The sequence below is a fragment of the Heterodontus francisci genome, chromosome 4 (genome assembly GCF_036365525.1).
Source record: "Heterodontus francisci isolate sHetFra1 chromosome 4, sHetFra1.hap1, whole genome shotgun sequence".
NCBI classification, from domain to species: domain Eukaryota; kingdom Metazoa; phylum Chordata; class Chondrichthyes; order Heterodontiformes; family Heterodontidae; genus Heterodontus; species Heterodontus francisci.
Genome location: NC_090374.1, coordinates 188,098,756 through 188,120,827, shown reverse-complemented (window position 1 = coordinate 188,120,827; position 22,072 = coordinate 188,098,756). Strand labels below are relative to the sequence as shown.

Below are 22,072 nucleotides of genomic sequence, written 5' to 3'. Positions count from 1 at the left end.
CATCTCCAGCAACCCGGGTTTGGTTCTGGGTACTGCCTGTGTGGAGTTTGGAAGTTCTCCCTGTGACCGCGTGGGTTTCTGCTGGGTGCAATGGTTTCCTCCCACAGCCAAAGTCTTACAGGTTGATAGGTAAATTGGCCATTGTAAATTGCCCCTAGTATAGGTAGGTGGTTGGAGAATGGTGGGGATGTGGTAGGGAATATGGGATTAGTATAAAATGGGTGGTTGTTGGTCAGCACAGACTTGTTGGGCTGAAAGGCCTGTTCCAGTGCAACACATGTACAGTGTACGTGGCTGGCAACCTCGTGGGTGTCACTCCAGCATTCCGATGATGTCATAATGATACCGGCCTTGCGTCATAAACGACCAGCGTCAATACCGACTGCCCGTGACAGGAGACTCTTGCGTCATAATGGACAGAACGTAGATTGCGGTTTTGCGTCATACAATGTCACATGCATCACAGACCACTCAGCCATCGGGCGCTCCACACCGACCCACATAATCCCTCCCCTCCCCCGCCCAAGCCGCAGTGCCTTGCGGAATAACCCCGCCCCCACCTTCGGCGCGGTGCGCGCTGGGACGGTCGGAACCGCGTCCTGTTGCCTGGAAACGGGAAACAAGCCGGAGTCGGGCAGGAGTGGGAGCTCCGCGGGCAAAGGCAGACCAAGGTATGGCAAGTGAGGGCAAACTTTAAACCGGCATCGACACGGCACACACACAGGAAGCTGTGTGAACCGACAGTGCCGGAGTGTGGCTTTTGCCTGGAGCTCGGTGTCTGATCCCTTGTTATGTTATTGCTCAGTAGTAATGTCCGGGGTTGGGGAGGGGGAGGGTGGCGGTCACTCTGAGTCTCCCAACACAGCTGGAGTTCCTGGTTGCGTCCAGGGGAGTAACCCCCAACCCAACCCGGCTATCTCCCTCCGTCCAGAGAGTTTAACAGGAATCAGGCTTCATCCTCCATCCCCCAGTGCGGGCAGCTCTGATCAGAGTTTAACCAGCGAAAGCCACCCAGCCAAGCAGCGCAAAGCCTGGTAAGCCATCCTGTTAGCTTGGGCTGAGCCATCAGCTGTCCTCTTGGAATACTGTACATTTGCTGGCTGCGGTGCTGCAACACTCTGCACTGCATTTATATCGTGCTTTTCACGACCACCAAAGCATCTTATTGCCAATGAGGTTTAGTTGCTGTGTTAATGACAGAAACCCGGGAGCCAATTCACACACAGCAAGTTACTACAAACAGCAATGTGATAATTGTGCGTGTACACCTTTAAGAGGTGTGGCTACAAGATCATGTTAGTCATGTAAGAGCTATGAGGTAACACGCCAGGTGATCCTGAGAGACACCTGCACAGACAATGTAATTGCTGCTCTTTCAGTAATCAATGAGGAGCCCACAATATTGTGTTACTGATCCCATCTTGAGTGATCAGACTTTGTATACAGTCTTTACAAACACAGAGGTTCAGGGAACACGCAACAATAACGGCCAGATAGTCTGTTTTTGTGATGTTGATTGAGGGATAAATATTAAAAGCAAAATACTGCGGATGCTGGAAATCTGAAATAAAAACAAGAAATGCTGGAACCACTCAGCAGGTCTGGCAGCATCTGTGGAAAGAGAAGGAGGGATAAATATTGTCCGGGACACCCAGGATAACTCCCCTGTTGTTTAAAATAGCGCCAGGGATCTTTCACATCCACCTTAGAGAGCAGACAGGACCTCAGTTTAACGTCTCATCTGAAAGACAGCACTTCTGACAGTGCAGCAGTGCCTCAGTACTACACTGGAGTGTCAGCCTTGATTTTTGTGCACGAGTCCTGCATTGGGACTTGAACCGAGAACTTTGTGACTCAGAGGTGTGAGTACTTCCAACTGAGGTATGGCTGACACACAGCAGAGGTAAATAGTTACACTGCTGGTGCTTACAAAGCAAGATGAGAGCGATGAATGCAAGGTACACACATATTTAAATTAATTGTGTTTCTGAAGTCAGCCTCGCTCCTGGTCCAATAACCACCACTCCAAGTTTGTCATCAAAATAATTAAATGTTTGTCGAAAATCAACAAATAATTTTTAAAAACCAAATGAAAGTGATCAGCATTATTTAGAATTGATTTTTTTAATGAGAAAATTGGTGGACTGTTGTACAGGAATCCTTCTTCCAAGGATCAGTTTGATTTAAATATGAGCTTTTTGGGGTGATCTTAGGGCCCCAAATTGAGAACCACTACCAGGGTCCCTTTGATTTTTCACATTGATGTAATGTTTTGTAGGAACAAGTACCAGATAATAGAAACTCTACTCAACCCAAATCCAAATTCAAGTCTCTAATTGCCTAAATTTGTTCAGATTATACTGATAATAAATATACCCACGCCACCAGCAGGGTATTGGAAGAAAGTGATGGATCAGAATCTAATTAACAACAGCAGTTGGTTAATAAACTCAGTTCATTAAGCCATTCGAAACTGCCTGAAAATTAGTGCAAAATTCGATCCATCACAGAGACTCTCCCAAGAGTAACTGATTTGGGTTATGAGCACTCTTGGATTGTGCTCTCCTCTACCAAAGCTGTTCCCTGTTGCAGAATTATCCTGGCTTCTCTTCTCCACTACTAACTGTCTTCTTCAATTCCTTTTACCTGACCCCACCATCCTTAGCACCACCAAGTATGAGGAGCTGATGGACTTCTTTGTCACAAAGATTGAGACCATCCGTTCAGCTGCCTAAGCCACTTCCCTTCCTTCCCCTAGCCCACCAACCTAAACTTACCTGAAAGATTCCACCTGACCTAGCTCTGAACTCACATCATTCTCTAGTTTCTCTCCTATCTCCCATCTCATCATGCCCTCCCCAAGCTCATCTTGTTCATGAGACCCACCTCCTGCTCCTTTGATCCTATTCCCACCAAACTACCCAACTTCTTTTCCTGGCTCCCATGTGAGCTGATATTGTTAATCGTTGTGTCCCCTCAGGTACTGACCCCATCCTTTTCAAAGCTGCCATCATCACACCCCTCCCCAAAAACCCACTCAATCCCTCTCCTTACAAACTACTGTCCCTTTTCCAACCTCTTTTTCCTCTTCAAAGTACTCGGATGTGTTGTTGCCTCCCAAATCCATGCCTATTTTTCCTGCAACTCCATGTTTGAATCCTTTCAGTAAGATTTGTGCCCTTGCCACAGCATTGAAATGGCCCTTATCAAAGTCACAAATGGCATCCTGTGTGACTGTGACCATGGTAATCTATCCTTCCTCATTATCTTGACCTATCTGCAGCCTTTGACACAGTTAACCACACTATCCTTCTTCAATGCCTCTCTTTACTTTGTCCAGCTGGGTGGGACTAATCAGGCCTGCTTCCATTCTTAGCTATCCTGTCGTAGTGAGAGAGTCAGCTGCAATGACTTCGCTTTATGCTCCCACAAGGATCAATTCTTTGCTTCCTCCTATTTCTCACCTACTTGTTGCTCCTTGGCAGCATCGTCTGGAAACACAGTGTCATGCAGTATGCAATATATGCAGACGACACCCAGTTGTTTTTCACCACCACCACCTTTCTCAACCCTTTCACTGCCAATGATTGGTCACGCTGCTCGTCCGACCAGAGCAGAAATTTCCTCTAATTAAATGTTGGGAAGTCCAAAGCCACTGCCCTTGACCCCTGTCACAAAACTCAATTTGCGAGCCACCGATTGCATCCCCACACCCCTAGCCACTGTCTGAGGCAGAACTCGACTGTTTGCAAACTCTTTGACCTTGAGCTGATATTCCTACCTCATATCCCCTCTATCACAAGACTTCTACCATTCTCTGTCTCTACCCATGACTCAGTCCACCTGCATCTATGCCTTTGTTACTTCCAGACTTGGCTATTCCAATACTCTCCTGGTAGGCCTCTCATCTTCCATCCTTCGTAAACTTGAGTTGATCCATCATTACTATGCACGCTGACTTACATTGGTTCCCAGTCCAGCAACCCCTCGATTTTAAAATTCCTCATTCTTGTGTTCAGTCTCTCTGTGGCCTTGCCCCTCTTTACCTCTTTAACCTCCTCCTGCCCTACTAGCCTCAGGGAACTATGCCTTTCTGCAATTCAGGCCTCTTGCGCTTCCCGATTTCCTTTATTCCACGATTGGCAACCATGCTGTCTCGGTTCTAAGCTCCAGAATTCCCTCCCTAAACCTCTCTCTCCTCCTTTAAGATGTTCCTTAAGACTTACCTCTATGATCAAGCTTTTGATCATATCTCCTTATGTGTCTTGCCAAATTATGTCTGATACCGTTCCTGTGAAGCACCTTGGGCCGTCTCGGCTGTTAAAGGCACTATATAAATGTAAAGTTGTTGTTCATTTGGCTTAGATCTTTTTTTCTGTTTTTGCCACTGTCAGGAGCAGAAGAAAGAAAGAGAGACTTGCACTTATATCGTGCCTTTCAAGATCTCATGGCATCCCAAAGCACTTTTTTGTGTTACCGTACAATCAGTTTTGGGTGTTACTGTGAGTTCAACATCAACAACTTACATTCATATAGTGCCTTTAATGTAGTAAAATGCCCCATGGCAGTTCACATGGAATTTGATACTGTGCCACATTGGGAGATATTTTGATAGGTGACCAAAAACTTGGTCAGAGATGTAGGCTATAAGGAGCATCTTAAGAGGAGAGGTAGAAAGACAGAGAGGTTCAGGGAATTCCAGAGCTTAGGTCATGGTAGCTGAAGGCATGGCTGACAAATTGTGAAGCAATTAAAATTGAGGATTTGCAAGGGACCAGAATTGGAGGAGGATTGTAGCGCTGGATGAGGTTACAAATGGAGGGAGGGGTGAGGTCATGGAGGGATTTGAAAACAAGGATGAGAATTTTAAAATCAAGGCACTGCCAATCTGAAAGCCAATGTAGGTCAGTCAGCACAGGGTGAACAGGACTTGGTGTGAGTTAGGGTAAGGGCAGCAGAGTTTTGGTTGACCTCAGGTTTATGGAGGGTGGAAGATGGAGGCTGGCCCAAAGAGCATTGGAATAATCAAGACTGGAGGTTACAAAGGTATGGACATTCAGCACAGATGAGCTGAGGCAAGAACCGGGACGGTGATGTTACAAAGATAAAAGTAAGCAATCCTGGTGATGGAACGGATGAGTGGTCAGAAGCTCATGTCACGTAGTTCTCTAAAAAAGAAAGGCAAATAAATGTTTAGTTATAAGCTAAATTATAGCCAAATTCCATCATGCTTAATTACTTCAAAGTAAATGACTGAAATTTACATATTGCCCTATCGCACCTTTGCATCACAATTTCTTGTAAGTAAGTTACTTAATATAATATTTAATGCAGTTCAAAGCAGATTAATTACTGTTGATTTGCCAGAAGACAAATTTACTTGTTAGTTGAATTTATTAAATGTAATCTATTCATATGCAAATGTATTAAAAAAGCAAACCAATCAAATCGCTCAAACTATATTTTGAAAAATGTTCATGTCCACCATATTTTTCCTTGTTTAAAATAAGGTTTCCAACATAATAAATTACATATTTCACAAGAATATGATTAAACCTACCTAGGAAATTGCCTTTTGTGTCTTGTAGAACCTATCTTAAGTTTGTACTTGAAGGCCTTAGCCTCTCTCAGAAGTTCTGCTATTTTTCTCAGAGCTATCCCTCTGCCTACAGTCCCTAGGTTTCCTCATTCTAAACATGTGTAGTGTTTCCCAGCATGCATCATTTTCTCATTGCCTTGATGAAGTAAAATGATTTATCAGTTCTTTTGTTTTTCAAAATGATTTGAAAACTGTCTGGCAAATGAATTTTTAATAATTTTATTCAGTGAAGTTTCACATCAGATTTTTACTTCAGAATGAGTCTATCTTAGACAGAGAGACACAGAGAAAGAACAAGAGATAGAAGGATAATCTGAGCACCTGTAATTTCTATGTATTCTTTTAGAATTCAAAAAAATAATTGTTTACAGAAAATGTATTTTCTTCCCAGCTGAAAGTTAAAATCTGTCACATTTCAGAAGATCACAAAATAATTATGGACGAGGAAGGCCAATCCACTTATTTTACTTTATCCTTCCAGAAAGACCCCACGGTCTCCCATTGCAACATCTAGTTATTTCTAAAATAATTCCAGGGTGTGTGCCTCCCGTACTCTATCCAGAATCAATTCCATGTATTGATCACTTTTGTGTGAAGAAGAACCTTTTTGTCATCAGTCTGGAATTTGTGTTTTGCTGGTTCTAAGCTTGCAACCCAATGTGCTTTTCTCATAATTTAGTTTAAAGTAAATTTTCTGGATATTGTTAACTATTTTGTATACCTCTACATGATCATTTATCAAAATTCTCATGGCTAAAAAGTCTAAATTACTCCAGTTTTTCATTGTAACGCAGACCTCTGACATGGGGGAAATGAGTCTTGTGGCTCCTCCAGCACTTTCATGGTTTCTTTGTGTTTCAATGACCAGAAATGGACACAGTATTCAAGGTGGTCTGACCAGAGCACTGCATGTTTTGATCATGACCTCCCCTGATTGTATTCAGTTATTTTGGTTATTTAGTACAGCATTCTATTTGCTTTATTGATTGTTGCACCGCAGTGGTTGCACATGCTGAGTAACTATTTTACAACGATTCCTGGGTGTCGTTCAACTTTAGCCTTAGCTATTTTAACAATATTCATGAAATATATGTGTTGCCGGTTTTATATGCAGTACTTTACGTTTTACTACATTAAATTTTATTTCTCATTATTCTTCATACTGTCAATTTTGACCAATTCATTTTGTAATTTCTGAGCTGCCTCTTCCACATCCATTGCCTGCCCCTCCTAGTTTGTAACACTCAATGAAAATCTGGCCAATATTCATTGAGTTCTTGAATCCATAAGGATCATTTTAACTCAACCTACCTGGTGGGAAACTTGTCAGCTGCCCATTTTACACCACATCCAATTTTATATTCCCATCAATTTCAGTCAATCTTGTTAATTTTCCACCGGGTGGTATCAGATAAAATAAACTCTCAAGTTATAGATGTTAATTGGAAACAGTTATGATCCTAAAAGTTATCCCTAGGGCACCCATCTTGGTATAATCACAACATAATTCTTCCACTATGCGCGATTTATTATCCAATCTCAAGATTTATCCTCAATTCCCTTTCTGCACATGATTGGCCTAAGTGTTGTGATCATAAAACAGAGACATTCACCCATCAGAAAGATTAGCATGTGAAGCATATCTTAAAATAATTAATTTCATTTTCTTTGGGTCACCTAGGATGGGAGCTTAAATACACATTTCTGCAGATTTATTTTTAAAAATATTTTATTTGCCTTTAAAGCGCTCTCGATTTTTAGGGTGCATCATTGTATTACTTAACTCCAACATATTAAAACTAGCATCTGGTTTAGTCTGAATGCACAACCAGTTCAAGTTTTACAATTGCTCTCTCTCTTCTTTAGATATAGCATCATCTTTCTGTGAGGACCTAATACAATTAAGCAGGATGGGAGTAACACTCTCTAAATAGGATTGTTGATTTAAAGTTATTCCAGACTTACTCTATTTAGTGTCTAAACTAGTATATTTAAAAGCCCTATAAGCTTGACTCCTAATTTTAAGCTCTACTCTAATTGTATTAATAACACATTTCTCAAATTTCACAGTAATTTTTGTATAATTCGCTCGTGGGATGTGGGCGTCGCTAGCTAGGCCAGCATTTATTGCCCATCCCTAGAAGTTGGTGGTGAGCAGCTTTCTTGAACTACTGGAATCCTTGGGGTGTAAGCACAACAACTGTTAGGAAGGGAGAAATTATCAATATGCATCATGAAGATACCTGAAAGTTTTCCTTTATGACATCAATAAAACATTGTGGGATCGGCTTTTAATTGAACATAACCTATTTTCAGCAAAACAGATTTGACCGGAAGCATCATTCAAACCATAAACATCGTTGTTTAGTTTCCATCATTTTCCTTCTCCATCTACTGCCTCTTTGGGCAGTTTCAGAAACACTTCTCTCTGAAAAGTACCGCCCTGCAGAAATGAGACTTTTATGTTGATTAACCTGCACTTTTATGAATATGTGGCCAAAAGAGCTGAAAAAAAGTTCAAGATTATTTTTCCAGCTGTGGAAAAGTCCACTCTAACATCTGTATCATGCAGTCGCTCCTCAAAACCCCTAGCAATTAGCCTTGCTTTAGTTATAAATGCCATTTGTGAGACTTTTTCAGTACAAATCCACCTATGTTCCAAAACTGTTTGCCCCTTATCTAATGAGATATCAGGTTTTGGTAAGCGAATACAATATTGTCCTGATTGAGTAAACTGCAGATCCACTGACTTTCCAAAAATAATTGCCTTATCATGCTTCATGTCAAGTTTCATTTGTGCCTTTTTCATAGAAAGTTACTCAACAGCATAGGTATCTCACTGGAGACTACATCAGTACTTATAAAATGGCTTAATCTGGCTATTTTACATGGAATTACAACTCTCTTTGATGACTTCAATGTGTTGTCACCACCAAACCGAAAACAAGTCGCACTTTTATATTCCTTAACCTTATGTTGTTCCTCACTACTCGGTGATTCAAGATAACATTTTACCCAAAGTAAAAGCAAAATATTCTGGATGTCAGAAATCTGAAATTAAAACAAAGTGCTGGAAATATTCAGCAGGTCTGGCAGCATCTGTGGAGAGAAACAGAGTTAGCATTTCAGGTCTGTGACCTTTCATCAGAGCTGGCAAAGGTTAGAAATGTAATAGGCTTTGAGCAAGTGAAAGGGGGAGAGGGGGGAAAGAAGAACAAAAGGGAAGGTGTGTGATTGGGCGGAGGGCAGGAGAGATTAAATGACAGAGATGTCACGGAATAAAGGCAAAGGGAGTGTTAATAGTTGTGATAAAACACAAAGCATTAGTCAAGAGAGAGTGTTAATGGCAGAATAATGAACAGCTTTGTCCGAAAGCAAAAAAGCTAAAAAAAAAACAAGTTTAAGACAGACACATGGTTAAAATATAAAATCAAAAAAGTAAAATAAACTTAAAAGGAATCCGCGACTAACACATTGTTACGGTCAAGTGAGTAGGGGATGAAGGGCTTCCTTCTTTTCCCTCTCCTTGTTTGACCACAACCGGTTTCATTCTTTCTTAAAGTGGATTTACTGGCCAATTCAGTAGGTGTTTGATTACTTACTTGCTGTGATCATAGTAAGAACCAATTGGACAGGTTTTCTTGAGTTAACAAGGAAGAGGTTAACTTTATTGTACCTAAACCGAACTAATAAAAATAATAAATGACACACTAACTTTCACTCACTCACACACATACACACACACACACACACACTAGAGGTTTACATATACATAAATAAGTTACTGAGTGGGGAAAGGTAGATGGTTGAGTTAGAGTCCATGGAAAAAAATGTAGACAGTCTGTGGCATTTGGTTATTCAGTTGGATTCTAACTGAATTCAATGGTCCTGAGGCTTTTAGTTTGAAGAGGTACATGACTGGGTCAGTGGGTCTCTTGGAGACAGTGACCTAGATGACTTTCTCCAACGGGGTTTCTGATTGTAGCAGGAATATGCAATGGTGTTCAGTCAATAGGCAGAATTTGAAATCTTTCAAGCTGGAATGAAGAGAGGGACCCCCACTTGGGTCTGCACATGTCAGAGTCCAGTTCTCTTCTCTCTGCTGCAGAAAGACACAAACTTAAAACCATAGATGGTCACTCATTGATTCAAACATAGCAGTTAGCAGTATTTCGCTCTTGCTAAAAAAACGTCCTGGTTCTTGGTTCCTGCTGGAGTATGAGCAGACATTTTGTCTTCTTTTGCAATGTAGGATACAGTGTTGCAAATTAGGTGACCATCCTAAGCTGTGAGCAAAGTCATCCTTGTAGCTTTTCTTTTAAATGTCTGTTTAAAAAATTTAACCTCAGAGCTCCAGTCAGTGGATTAAATAAAATTATCATTCAACAAAGCACATTGGTGTAACAACATTCATCACAGGACTAAAACTCTTTGTGATTATTATAATTTGTTTGGATGCATCATTATCTTCATTCCCTTCTTCAGACTTCTCTTCATCATATACCATTTCGAGGACCCTTCCTCTCTGCTTTGGCACTTCACCACATATTGATACTTCAAATCATACCTGAAGCACCTATTAACTTTTCCTTGGGCATTCCTGAGATTCATTCGCCTATTATTGCAGTTTTGTCTTCTGCTGTAATAGCCAAATCTGCTAAAGGTGCTTTCATCCTCACTCAACCAGTTTTTAATCCTTCCATTGTATTGATGCCTGGGTCTGGTACCTGATCCATTTCAAAATCTGACAATCACTAAGTCCTCTATTCTTTCTGTCACTGCAAAATGTTTCATTCGCTCCATTAAGGCTGAACAAAATCAAGGCAGCAGACATCTGATCCAACAGGGTCTCCCTCTCCGAGAACTGAACACCAGTTAAACCAGTTGTCTGCCCATATGAGAGAACTTAGCACAAACATTAGTACTGATCAGGGATCCCCAAATTGAATTTCGTCAATCTTTTACGCAATCTGTTAAAGTGCATTATATATTCTTCCATGAAATGACCATCTTGAAATCTTTCAAAGTCTGAGCATGTCTCAATGGCATTGAACAGCTCATCGTTCTTGTAGATTTCATTCAAGAACTCCAGTGGAAAGTCCAAACCTTCATCATTATCCAACTGCTGAGCACATCCATCTCACAAAATACTTTACCTCTGATTTTTCTTCTTGGAGGAGATGACAACACCAAGGCCATACCTTTTTTTCCTTTTTCCTTTTGGTAGGGATGTAACCTGTGCCTACCAAATTTTTCCACTCGTCATATGGCTCAGACTCTGAGAACATCAGAGGTTAATCATACACCGTCAATACTCCTGCATTCTGCCATTTTCCAAAATGGCCACTGGGATTATAGTTTACTGTGCACAAATTTCTTTCTTAGTTTCCAACCTTCACCTTTAGGCAGCTATCCATGTTTACACACTTTTATAAGCATTTACAGAGTTACACATTACAAGCATACATCTCCGCTACCAACCAACAGTTTCAGTCTGTGTCTGTTTGTAGGGGCACAAGTGAATCTCCAGCCCACCATCATACAACGCCTGATGAGCACTTTTGTCATCCTCCACCTGTAATCTTCTCTGCTGCACAATATTGTGCAGGGCACAGTGCACCACTACGATTCCGGATACCTTCCCCATGAGTACTGAAGGGCACCTTTAGACCTATCTAGGCATCTGAAACGCATCTTCAATTTTTACTTCCCACTCAACCCCTACCTACCCATTCTTGGAGGGTGGGGGGTGTGGCGGGGGGTTGGTTAAGTTACTCATGTAGTGTCTCAGCCAATAATGTCTTGTCTTGCTGTAGCTGGCAAAAGAGAAACCAGAAAAACACACATTATAGTGTACATTATAAAAATAAACAGATCGGTGGGAGTTCGTACAAGGCAATAATTTCATTGAAGTGCTGAATGGGCGGTCTTAATTAGTCCAGTTTTACTTGTGATTTATAGGTATGGACGTGTTGTTTTTATGCTCCTGCTATCAATTTAGGTTGAGCAGCTGGATGTTTCAGTCCATATGCAATGTGGATTCAATGCAATGTGAACCTGCGACGCATATACGAGGCTTTTTATTGTTTCTCATCTCTCCGTTTCTTCCTATAAGGAGGAGGGACTGTCAGCATTTGAGAATCAAACTGCTAATTGTTATGAACATAAAACAAAATAAGTTACATTTAAAACATTTCCCCGAAGACGTTTTCATTTTCACTTTAAAAAAAGAAAGCGTATAAAACATTTACAGTTTGCGATATTGCTTGCAGTTAGATTTATTTTTATATTGTTTTGAAATTTATTTTTGCAGTCCAAAATGTTGCATATTCCTGATACATCAGCATGTGTGCCACACCATGTTTCAAGGAAAAAAAGGAAACTTGGGGACAGCCTTGCCGCTCCAACTACAGATATTGATCCTTCAGAGCTGCAAGCTAGACTAATCTCCACAGCACCGAAACAGATAACTCCAAATCCTCTTGCTTTGAAGTTTACCCAGAACACAAAGGCACGGGAAAAAAGAATAGCAAGGGAGCAGCCCATCAAACTGCAACCATTGGTAGGTGTTAATGCATGGTATGTGATTATTGTAAGGGCAAGGGTAGCTCTATCAGACTTTAATTTATAAAAAGTCAGTCCTGCAGAGTAATGTAACTGATGCACTTGAAAATGAGAAACTGACATACAAAACACGATCATCCGTCTTCCTTGAGCAATATAACATACAAAACTATTCATTAAAATTCATGTAAATGATTTCTAATCTGCTATTAATGTTATAAATAAAATGTAATATGGCCATCTAGGACATCTGGTACGATGATCATTCTGATTTATAATTGGGGCCCGATGAAATTCACAGGCAAATTTTTCAAATTTCAGGGTTTACATTAAGAGTCATGAATTTCACGATTTCACATACTAAATTGTAAATTTCACGTTGTTGCAACCAACCATGAAAATAATCTATTTAAAACAAAAAAGACAAAGGTTTCTGGTTTCAAATGGCATTTATTGTATACTCAAAAACTATTGTAAAAAGCTGACTACAAACAGATCACATTCTTTATTCACTGAACTCAGTGGTTGAATGTGAGCATGGAGCAACCCACAACTGACATGTGCTAATCTGCCACTTCATCTCCTCACAAGGTGTAGCAAAAACCTTCAGTAGGTATTCCCATCATCATTTATTTTCACTTGGCAAGCAACCACTATGTTGCACATTATGTTGAATAAATACCCGCAGCTTTGGCTCATCAAGTTTTCCTATGATATGTTGGCACTTGCAAAAGCATCCACACGTTCCATTGTAACCAAGTGGCAATTTTCTGAGCTCTCTGTCGACTTCTCAAAAAGAGATGAAATAGTTGCTTGTTTTTTTGCGTGTTTGTTGTCCAGCAGTGCCGTGTCGGATGCTCTCTTTCTGCTGCGATCGCTTTTGGACTCTAAGTGGCGCTAAACCTCTGCCCACGCTGTGTGATCCAACTAAACATTGCAACTTGTACAAAACAGTATTCCACCATCAGCATGCATAATTTCGCTTCCAAATTCTTTTGCTTGATGTGCTGCAGTAATGGTTGTGGCCATTTTTGATTTGCTCATTCTGGTATTCTCACTTGTCCGCAAACACTTGAGATTGCTACTCTCAAAACTGCACTGGAAGCCCTCAGTCAATCAGTAAAACGCACAATGTTTGCAGCATGCCCAGCAATTAGCGAGTTCAGCCTTGTGTCAATCAGTAAAACGGAGGGTTTGCAAAATGGCAGATTTTATGGGGGACCTGAGATTTCATGGTCCATGACGCATTTTTCATGGCCGTAAATTTGGTAGGGCCCTATTTATAATTGAACAGCTATTAGCACATTGGTCAGGATTTTGTCTTGACAATGGGTGTCTCGACCACCAACAAAAGCACCATCGAGAGCCCTGCATCACCACCTCAGGGGACAGGGGCGGGCCATCTCTGGGAGCAAGGATCCCAGTGATTGAAGTCCCACCTTCTGAGAGCTGCCAGCCAATCAGAGGCCAGCAGCGCTAAATGAGCAGTGCCACCGCAGAGGCGGTGGCTGCTGTGGTACTGGATTTACCTGAGGTGCTGGAATCAGGTAGGTCACAAAGGAAGGAGTTTTGTGGGTTGGGAGTCATGGGGGAGGGATGTAGGAGGTTCCGCAGCAATGTCCCCATCTGCGACAACCCCCCCCCCCCCCCCCCCCCCAGAGTCGGCAAGCAACCCACATGGTTTTGCTTGTCATGCTCCCTGTGCTGTGACAAGCCCGCCCACCACTGGGCTAATTCTGGTGGTGGCAGAATGAGGCCCTTAATCGGGTATTAATTTCTCACTTAAGGGCCTCAATTGGCTGTGGGGCAGGAAGGCCATTCACAGCCTGATGCTGTCCCCTGAGGAGGCGACACAGGGCTCTCGTTGTGTTTTTGTCAGGGTGGTGACCAACCCCCCCCCACCCCCGCGACCGTTGTCAAGACAAAATCCTGGCCTATGCGCTAATAGCTGTTCACTTAATAATAAGTCCGACCCGAACATAATTTGGGTGGAGGTGGGAAGGTGGCAGGGTCCACTCCCGCCACCATTCCGCCCGATTATATACTCTCCCCGCCTCCAAATCACTGTGGGGGAGAGCACAAAATTCTCCATCGCAGAGACAATATAACAAAGTAAAATCTAGAAACATAGAATGGTTACAGCACAGAAGGAGGCTATTCAACCTGTCAAGTCTGTGGAGTCTGTGTTGGTTCTCTGCAAGAACAATATGGTTAGTCTTACTTCTTCACCCTTTCCCTGTAGCCCTGCAAATCTTTTCTCTTCAGGTGTTTATTTGATTCCCTTTTAAAAGCCACAATTGAATCTGCTTCCACCACCCTCTCAGGCATGTATTCTAGATCCTCATCACTTACTGTGTAAAAAAAGTTTTTCCCCATGTTTCCTTTGCTTCTTTTGCCAATCACCTTAAATCTGTGTCCTCGACCCTTCCATCAATGTGAACAATTTCTCTCCGTCGACTCTGTCCGGACCCCTCATGATTTTGAACTCCTCTATCAAATCTCTTTTCAACCTTTTCTTCTCTAAGGAGAACAGCACCAGCTTCTCCCATCTATACATGTAACTGAAGTCCCTCATCCCTGGAATCATTCTCATAAATCTTTTCTGCACCGAAAAGCTTTAACATCCTTCCTAAAGTGTGGTGCCCAGAATTGGACACAATATTCCCCTTGAGGCTGCAGCAGTATTTTACAAAGATTTATCATGGCATCTTTGTTTTTCATAGAATCATAGAAAGTTTAAGGCACAGAAAGAGGCCACTTGGCCCATCGTGTCTGTGTCAGCCGAAAAACGATCCACCTATTCTAATCCCACCTTCCAGCATTTGGTCCGCAGCCCTGCAGCATACGGCACTTGAGGTACGTATCCAGACTCCTTTTGAATGAGTTGAGGGTCTCTGCCTCAACTACGCTTTCAGTCAGTGAGTTCCAGACCATCACCACCCTCTGAGTGAAAAAGTTTTTCCTCATCTTCCCTCTAATTTTTCTACGAATCACTTTAAATCTATGCCCCCTCGTCACTGACCTTCTGCTAAGGTGAATAGACCCTTCTCCTCCAATCTATCTAGGCCCCTCAAAATTTTGTACATTTCAATCAGATCTCCCCTCAGCCTTCTCTATGCCAAGAAGAACAACCCCAGTCTATCCAATCTTTCCGCATAGCTGCATTTTCCCAGTCCTGGCAACATCCTTGTAAATCTCCTCTGTACCCTCTCTAGTGCAATTACATCTTTTCTGTATTGAGGTGACTAGAATTGCACATAGTACTCAAGTTGTGGCCTAACCAATGAGTTATACAGTTCCAGTATAACCTCCCTGCTCTTATATTCTATACCTCGGCTAATGAAGGAAAGGATTCCATATGCCGTCTTAACCACCTTGTCGACCTGTCCTGCTACCTTCAGAGATCTGTGGACATTCACTCCAATGTCCCTTACTTTCTTTACACTTCTCAGTATTTTCCCATTAATCGTGTATTCCTTTGCCTTGTTTAACCTCTCCAAATGCATCATCTGACACTTCTCCAAGTTGAACTCCATTTGCCACTTTTCTGCCCATCTGACCAGACCATCAATATCTTCCTGCAGCCTACAGCTATCCTCTTCACTATCTACCACATGGCCAATCTTTGTGTCGTCTGCAAACTTCTTGATCATGCCCCCTACATTTACTTCCAAATCGTTAATATACACCACAAAAAGCAGGAGACCCAGTACTGAGCCCTGGAAACAGTCCGCCAGTCACAATAAAAGCCGTCAACAATTACCCTTTGTTTCCTGCCACTGAGCCAATTTTGTATACACCTTGCTGCATTTCCCTGGATCCCATGGGATTTTTTTTAACCAGTCTGCCATATGGGACCTTGTCAAAAGCCTTGCTAAAATCCATGTAGATCACATCAAGCACGACCCTCATCTCTCTTCCTTGTTACTTCTTCAAAGAAATTCGATCGAATAGTCAAACAAGATCTTCCCTTTACAAATCCATTCTGACTATCCTTGATTAACCTGTGCCTTTCTAAATGATGCTTTATCCTGTCTCTCAGAATAGATTCCAGTAATTTTCCATTTACTGAGGTTAGACTGACTGGCCTGTAATTATCCAGTCTATCCTTGGCTCCCTTTTTAAACAGAGGTACAAAATTACCAATTCTACAATCCTCTGGCACCACACTTGTATCCAGTGAAGACTGGAAAATGATAGTCAGACTTTCTGCTATTTCCTCTCTTGCTTCTTTTGACAGCCATGGGTACATTTCATCCAGCTCTGGTGATTTAACAACTTTCATGGATGCTAATTCCATTAATACTCTCTCCCTATGTTTATCACATCCAATAATTTACACTCTTCCTTCTTAACTACAATATCTGCATCTCCCCCCTCTTTTGTGAAGATAGACACAAAGTATTCATTAAGAACCATACCAAAATCTTCCGCTCCTGCACGTAGGTTAACTTTTTGCTCTTTTATGGGCCCTACTCTCTCCTTCGTTATCCTGTTACTCTTAATGTATTGATAACACATCTTTGGGTTCATCTTGATTTTGTTTGTCAATATTCTTTCATGCCCTCTCTTTGCTTTCCTAATTTCCTTTTTGATTTCACCCCTCCACTTTCTATACTCCTCTCAGCTTTCTGTAGTATTGCGTTCTCGGTGTCGGACATAAGCTTTCCTTTTCTGCCTTATCTTACCCTGTAGGTTCCTTGACATCCATGGGCTCTAGATTTGGCCACCTCACCCTTTTTCTTTGTGGGAATATGTTTACCCTGAACCCCTTGAATCTCTCCTTTGAATGCCTTCCACTGTTCTGACACTGATTTACCTTCAAGTAGCTGTTACCAGACCACTTTGGCTAAATCACTCCTCAGTTTAGTAAAATGGGCCCTGCCCCAATTGAGAACTCTAACTCCTGTTCTATCTCTGTCCTTTTCCATAATTATGTTAAAACTGACTGAATTATGATCACTACCACCAAAATACTCTCCACTGCCACTCACCTGCCCATCTTCATTTCCTAAAACTAAGTCTAAAACTGCCCCCTCTCTTGTTGGACTTGCTACATACTGGGCAAAAGAGTTATCCTGAATGCACCACAAGAATTCTGCTCCCTCAATTCCTTTTACACTAAAACTATCCCCGTTAACATTGGGGTAACTAAAATCCCGTACTATTACTGTGGTACTATATACCTCAAGTTACAAAGCCCAGAATTCTGTTTACCTTTTTAACGACTGTCATGCAGGCCCCCACCTGCCAAGACTGAGGCACCTTATTTTCGCCACATGGACATTAAACTTAAAATTGTTGCTGGGAAGAAAAGAGAGCCTGGCACAAGGAATTGCCAGGTTTTTCGCTTAAAAGACATTTTTTGCATACAAACAGACGGTGCAGTTCCTGCTCCCCCAATACACAAACAGACATGGTCAGACCTGTTTCGTTTCATGACTAACTGGCTGATGGAGTTTTTTGAATTTGAACTTGCCACAGAGAATTTGAACAGAAAGCTGTTTGCTCCTGGACTGAAAAGACCTCTCTCCTGTCTGTTCCCATCTCTTTCTCACGGAACTGAAGACCCATTGAAGACACATGAACCCCAAGAGAGAAAAGTCTCCTACAGTGAACAAGGTTTAAGAAGAATATTGGGCCCCAACAAAAAGCAAGAAATCCCTTCAAAAGGACTACAGTGAGCTTGAAGCACAGTAACAAGAAACTCTTCTGATATTGCCCCAAACCTCTCCAATTTATTTTTCTTCTCTTTTCTGTCTCTATTTGCATGTGTGTATTGTGTATACATGCTAGCGTGGGGCGTGGCGTGTATCCGTGGGTGTGAACCAAATTAGAGTTTAAGTTCGTTTAAATAAATTTCAATTTTCTTCTTTAAACCTAAGAAAGCCTGTCTGTGCTCATTTCTTTGCCTTATAATTGAAAAGTGGTGAACAAGGATTCACCAAGGGGGAGCTCAAAACATAGTGTGTTTAAAAAATTAAATCCTGTTACAATAAGACCAGGTGAAGACTGAAAGTGACCCCCTAGACACCTCTGTCACCTGGTTGTAACACTACTTTCTCAATCTACCCTGCCACCTTCAACAATTTGTGCACATAAACCTCCAGGTCCCTCTGTTCCTGCACCCACTTTTATTTTATGCTGCCTCTCCTCGTTCTTCCTATAAAAGTGTATCACTTCACACTACTGTGTATTAAATTCCGTCTGCCACACGTCCTCACATTCTACCAGTCTATGTCCTCTTGTAGTCTATCACTATCCTCCTCACAGTTCACAATATTTCCAAGTTTTGTGTCATCTGTAAATTTTGAAATTGTGCCCTGTACATCCAAGTCTAGATCATTAATATATATCAAGATAAGCAGAGGCCCTAGTACCAACCCTCAGGAAACTCCACATATACTTTCCTCCAGTCTGAAAAACAACTATTAACCACTACTTGTTTCCTGTCACTCAGCCAACCTCGCACCAATGCTGCCACTGTCCCTTTTATTCCATGGGCTTCAACTTTGCTGACAAGCCTATCATGAGCCACTTTTGGAAGCCCATGTACACCACATCCACTGCATTACTCTCATCTATCCTCACTGTTACCTCATCAAAAAACTCAATCATAGAATTATAAGTTAGGTAAACATGATTTGCTTTTAACAAATCAATGCTGGCTTTCCTTAATTAATCAACACTTGCCCAAGTGACTTTTCATTTTGTACCAGATTATTGTTTCTAAAAGTTTTCTCACCACTGAGGTTAAACTCATCAGCCTGTATTTTCTGGGTTCATTCTTATACACTTCTATGAACAAGGGAGTAATATTTACAATTCCCCAGTCCTCTGGCACCACCCCTGTATCTAAGGAGGATTGGAAATTATGGCCAGTGCCTCCACAATATCCACCCTTACTTCCCTCAGTATGCTCAGATGCATTCCATCTGATCCTGGTGACTTGTCATCTTTAAGTAGAGTCAGCCTTTCTAATACCTCCTTTTTATCAATTCTTAGCCCATCCAGTATCTCAACCATATCCTCATTCACTGTGATTCCAGCAACATCTTCTTCCTTTGTAAAGACAGATGCAAAGTACTCATTTAACACTTCAGCCACGCCCTCTGTCTCCATGCAGAGATTCCCTATTTTGGTCCCTAATTGGCCCCAACCCTCCTCTTACTACCCTTTTACTATTTATATGCCTATGGAAGACTTTTGGATTCCCTTTTACATTAGTTGCCAGTCTCTGAGTTCTCATACTTTCGGAATCTCATGTTTCTTTTTTCATTTCCCCTCTGAACTTTCCATATTCAGCCTGGTTCTCATTTGTATTGTTACCCTGACATCTGTCTTGCACACCCTTTTTATGCTTCATCTTGATCTCTATCTCGTTAGTTATCCTGGGACCTGTGACTTTGGTTGCCTTATCCTTCCCGCTTGTGGGAATGTAGCTCGCCTCTACCTGAACCATGTTCTCTTTAAAGACAATTCATTGTTCTGTTAATTTTTGCCTGCCAATCTTTCATTCCCATTTTTCTGGGACAGATCCATTCTCACCCCACTGAAACTGATCCTCCTCCAATAAATTATTTTTGCTCCTTGTTCTTTTCTGTAGCTAATCTAAACTTTATGATACTACAATCGCTATTCGCTAAATGTTCCCTTATTGCCACTTGATCCACATGACCCCACCTCATTCCCCAGGACCAGATCCAGCAATGTTTCCTTCCTCGTTGGGCCGAAAATGTACTGGTCAAGAAAATTCTCTCGAATACACTTCAGAAATTGTTTTCCCTCTCTGCCCTTTATACTATTATTGATCTGTATTTTAAAGGAATGACGTGGACGGGTATAGAGGCATGGGGGGACATAAAATTGGGACAAGACACATCGGACAGGAAGTCTGATGTCATGACGTCCCATCCTGATTTTGTCCATGGCGGCAAACATGGAGGGCAGAGGTTTGACGGTGATGCAGTAGGCAGGTAATTAAATTAGTTAAATGGCCAATGGAAAGCGATTTTATGTGTCAGATGCAATTTTACAAACAGTGCATGAGTCTTTCAGGGCTTCAGCGTCTCACCTCCTTGAAGGAGGTGACATCGAGATTGTAGATTATGCCTGCCTGGAAGGGGAAGCTATTGGAAGGGTAAACATCGAGGGCCTGGAAGAGTAATGAAGGGTGGGTTGAGCTTCATATATCAGGAGTGACACAGAGATTGGCTGCACTGCAGGGGTGCCAATTCAAGGGGGCAATGGGCAACTGACAGCTGGACAAGGTTCACAAGTGTGGGTATCAAGAAGAGGACACTGGCAGGGAAAGACTGCCTTTCAGGGAGAGGCCACATATCATGGGCCTCATTCACCCAGATTTTGGGGACTCTGTTGAAGACGAAGTGCACCTGAGCGGGAGGAAGGGCCAGGCACCTTCAGCGGCACCATAACAGACTATGAGCCCACAGGAGGGACCTCAGTGGCCTCCGGACGCGGCAGAAGTGTGAAGAGGAGAGAGAGAGAGGGAGGTGGCCGGCATTGAAGGAGGTACCCTACAGAAAGAGTGTACAAGTCAAGGTTCAACTACCTGCAGATGTCCGAGAGGCAATGCAAACGGAAACTAAGGCTCTCCAGGGAGTCCGTCACTGACCTGTGTGCAATGATGCATAATGAGCTGTACCCCAGTGGAATGGGTGGCAATCCAATGCCAGTGGCCCTGAAGCTCACTGTGAGCTGAAGTTCTACACCATCAGATCATTCCATGGATCCACAGGCGACATTTGTAGAATCTTTCAGTCCGTGGCACATCGATGAATCAAGGAGATCACCAGTGCCCTGTTCAGGACGGCCGGGGATTAATTATGTTCTGCATGGGTCCTAACTCACAAGTAGATAGGGCCATTGAATCGTTGGATTCCCCAGGTGCAAGGGGTCATCGACTGCATGCATGTGGCGATTGAGGATCTGGAATATCAGCCAGTGGCCTTCATTAGCAGGAAGGGTTTCCGCTCCCTGAAGGTACAACTGGTGTGCGACCTCTGTAAATGAATCCTGCAGGTCTGTGCATGCTTCAAGGGAAGTTGCCATAATGCCTACATTTTGAGGCAGTCCCAGGCTCCTGAACTTTTCCACCCTCCCTCCAGCCTTCAGGGATTGATCCTTGGAGACAAGGGCTCCTCACTGAGGACATGGCTGCTGACACCTGTGAGAAACCCATGCAAGGATGCAGAGGAGAGGTACAACGTCTACCATGGGACAACACAGGCTGCCATTTGTTTGCTGAAGATGAGATTCAAATGCCTCGATCAGTCCGGAGTAGCCCTTTAGTATGTCCCGGTGGGGTCTGCTGTCTCGTCGTGCTTTGATGTGTGCTGCACAACTTGGCTGATGAGCAATAGGAAAGTGAGGAGTGGACCTCTCCTCAGACAATGAGGGTAAGGAGTGGACTGCTCCTTAGACAATGAGGATGTGGAGCGGGAAGGTGGACAAGCTAGGCTAGATGAAAACCCCAAAGGCAACGTGACATTGGCTATGATGTGTAAGGGAGGCTTGCGATGCCCTTATACATTCGCATTTTATTTGATCCTTTCTGGCCCTCGTACCCTTGCATCCAATATACAGCTTCCTTTATGCAGCCATCTTTCACTATTCCTTCCTTAATGATGCATTATCTTATTCAACATTTGCGCATAGCTGATCTGGTGAGGCTCTAGTTTTGAGCCCTTGCAGCATTAGTGATCGTCTCCAGCTTCTTTCTAGAGGCTGGAATGTAGTGAAGGATCAAGCCCTAATGGAGCAAAAAAGGAGAGAGTCCATTTCTAGCAGTAAAGATTTATTTACAGTCATAATGGAGGTGGACAGTGTGAAGATAGACAAACACTCAGCCCATGAAAACCCAATGATTCTAAGTGCACTTCTTAATTT

The 22,072-nt window shown here is 42.4% G+C and overlaps 1 protein-coding gene across 3 annotated transcripts in view; it reads left to right on the top strand.

Annotated features, from left to right (window-relative positions):
* Nucleotides 1-531: 531 nt before the first annotated feature.
* Nucleotides 532-22,072, top strand: part of dnah6 (dynein, axonemal, heavy chain 6) — a 554,194-nt gene continuing 532,653 nt past the window's right edge. For 2 of the 3 annotated variants that reach the window (XM_068030691.1, XM_068030692.1), the window contains exons 1-2: nt 532-671; nt 11,913-12,161. In XM_068030691.1, coding sequence (XP_067886792.1) covers nt 11,919-12,161 — 243 coding nt within the window. In that variant the 5' untranslated portion in view covers nt 532-671; nt 11,913-11,918. The remainder of the gene's footprint in view (nt 672-11,912; nt 12,162-22,072) is intronic. The other variant, XM_068030693.1, reaches the window with a different exon arrangement.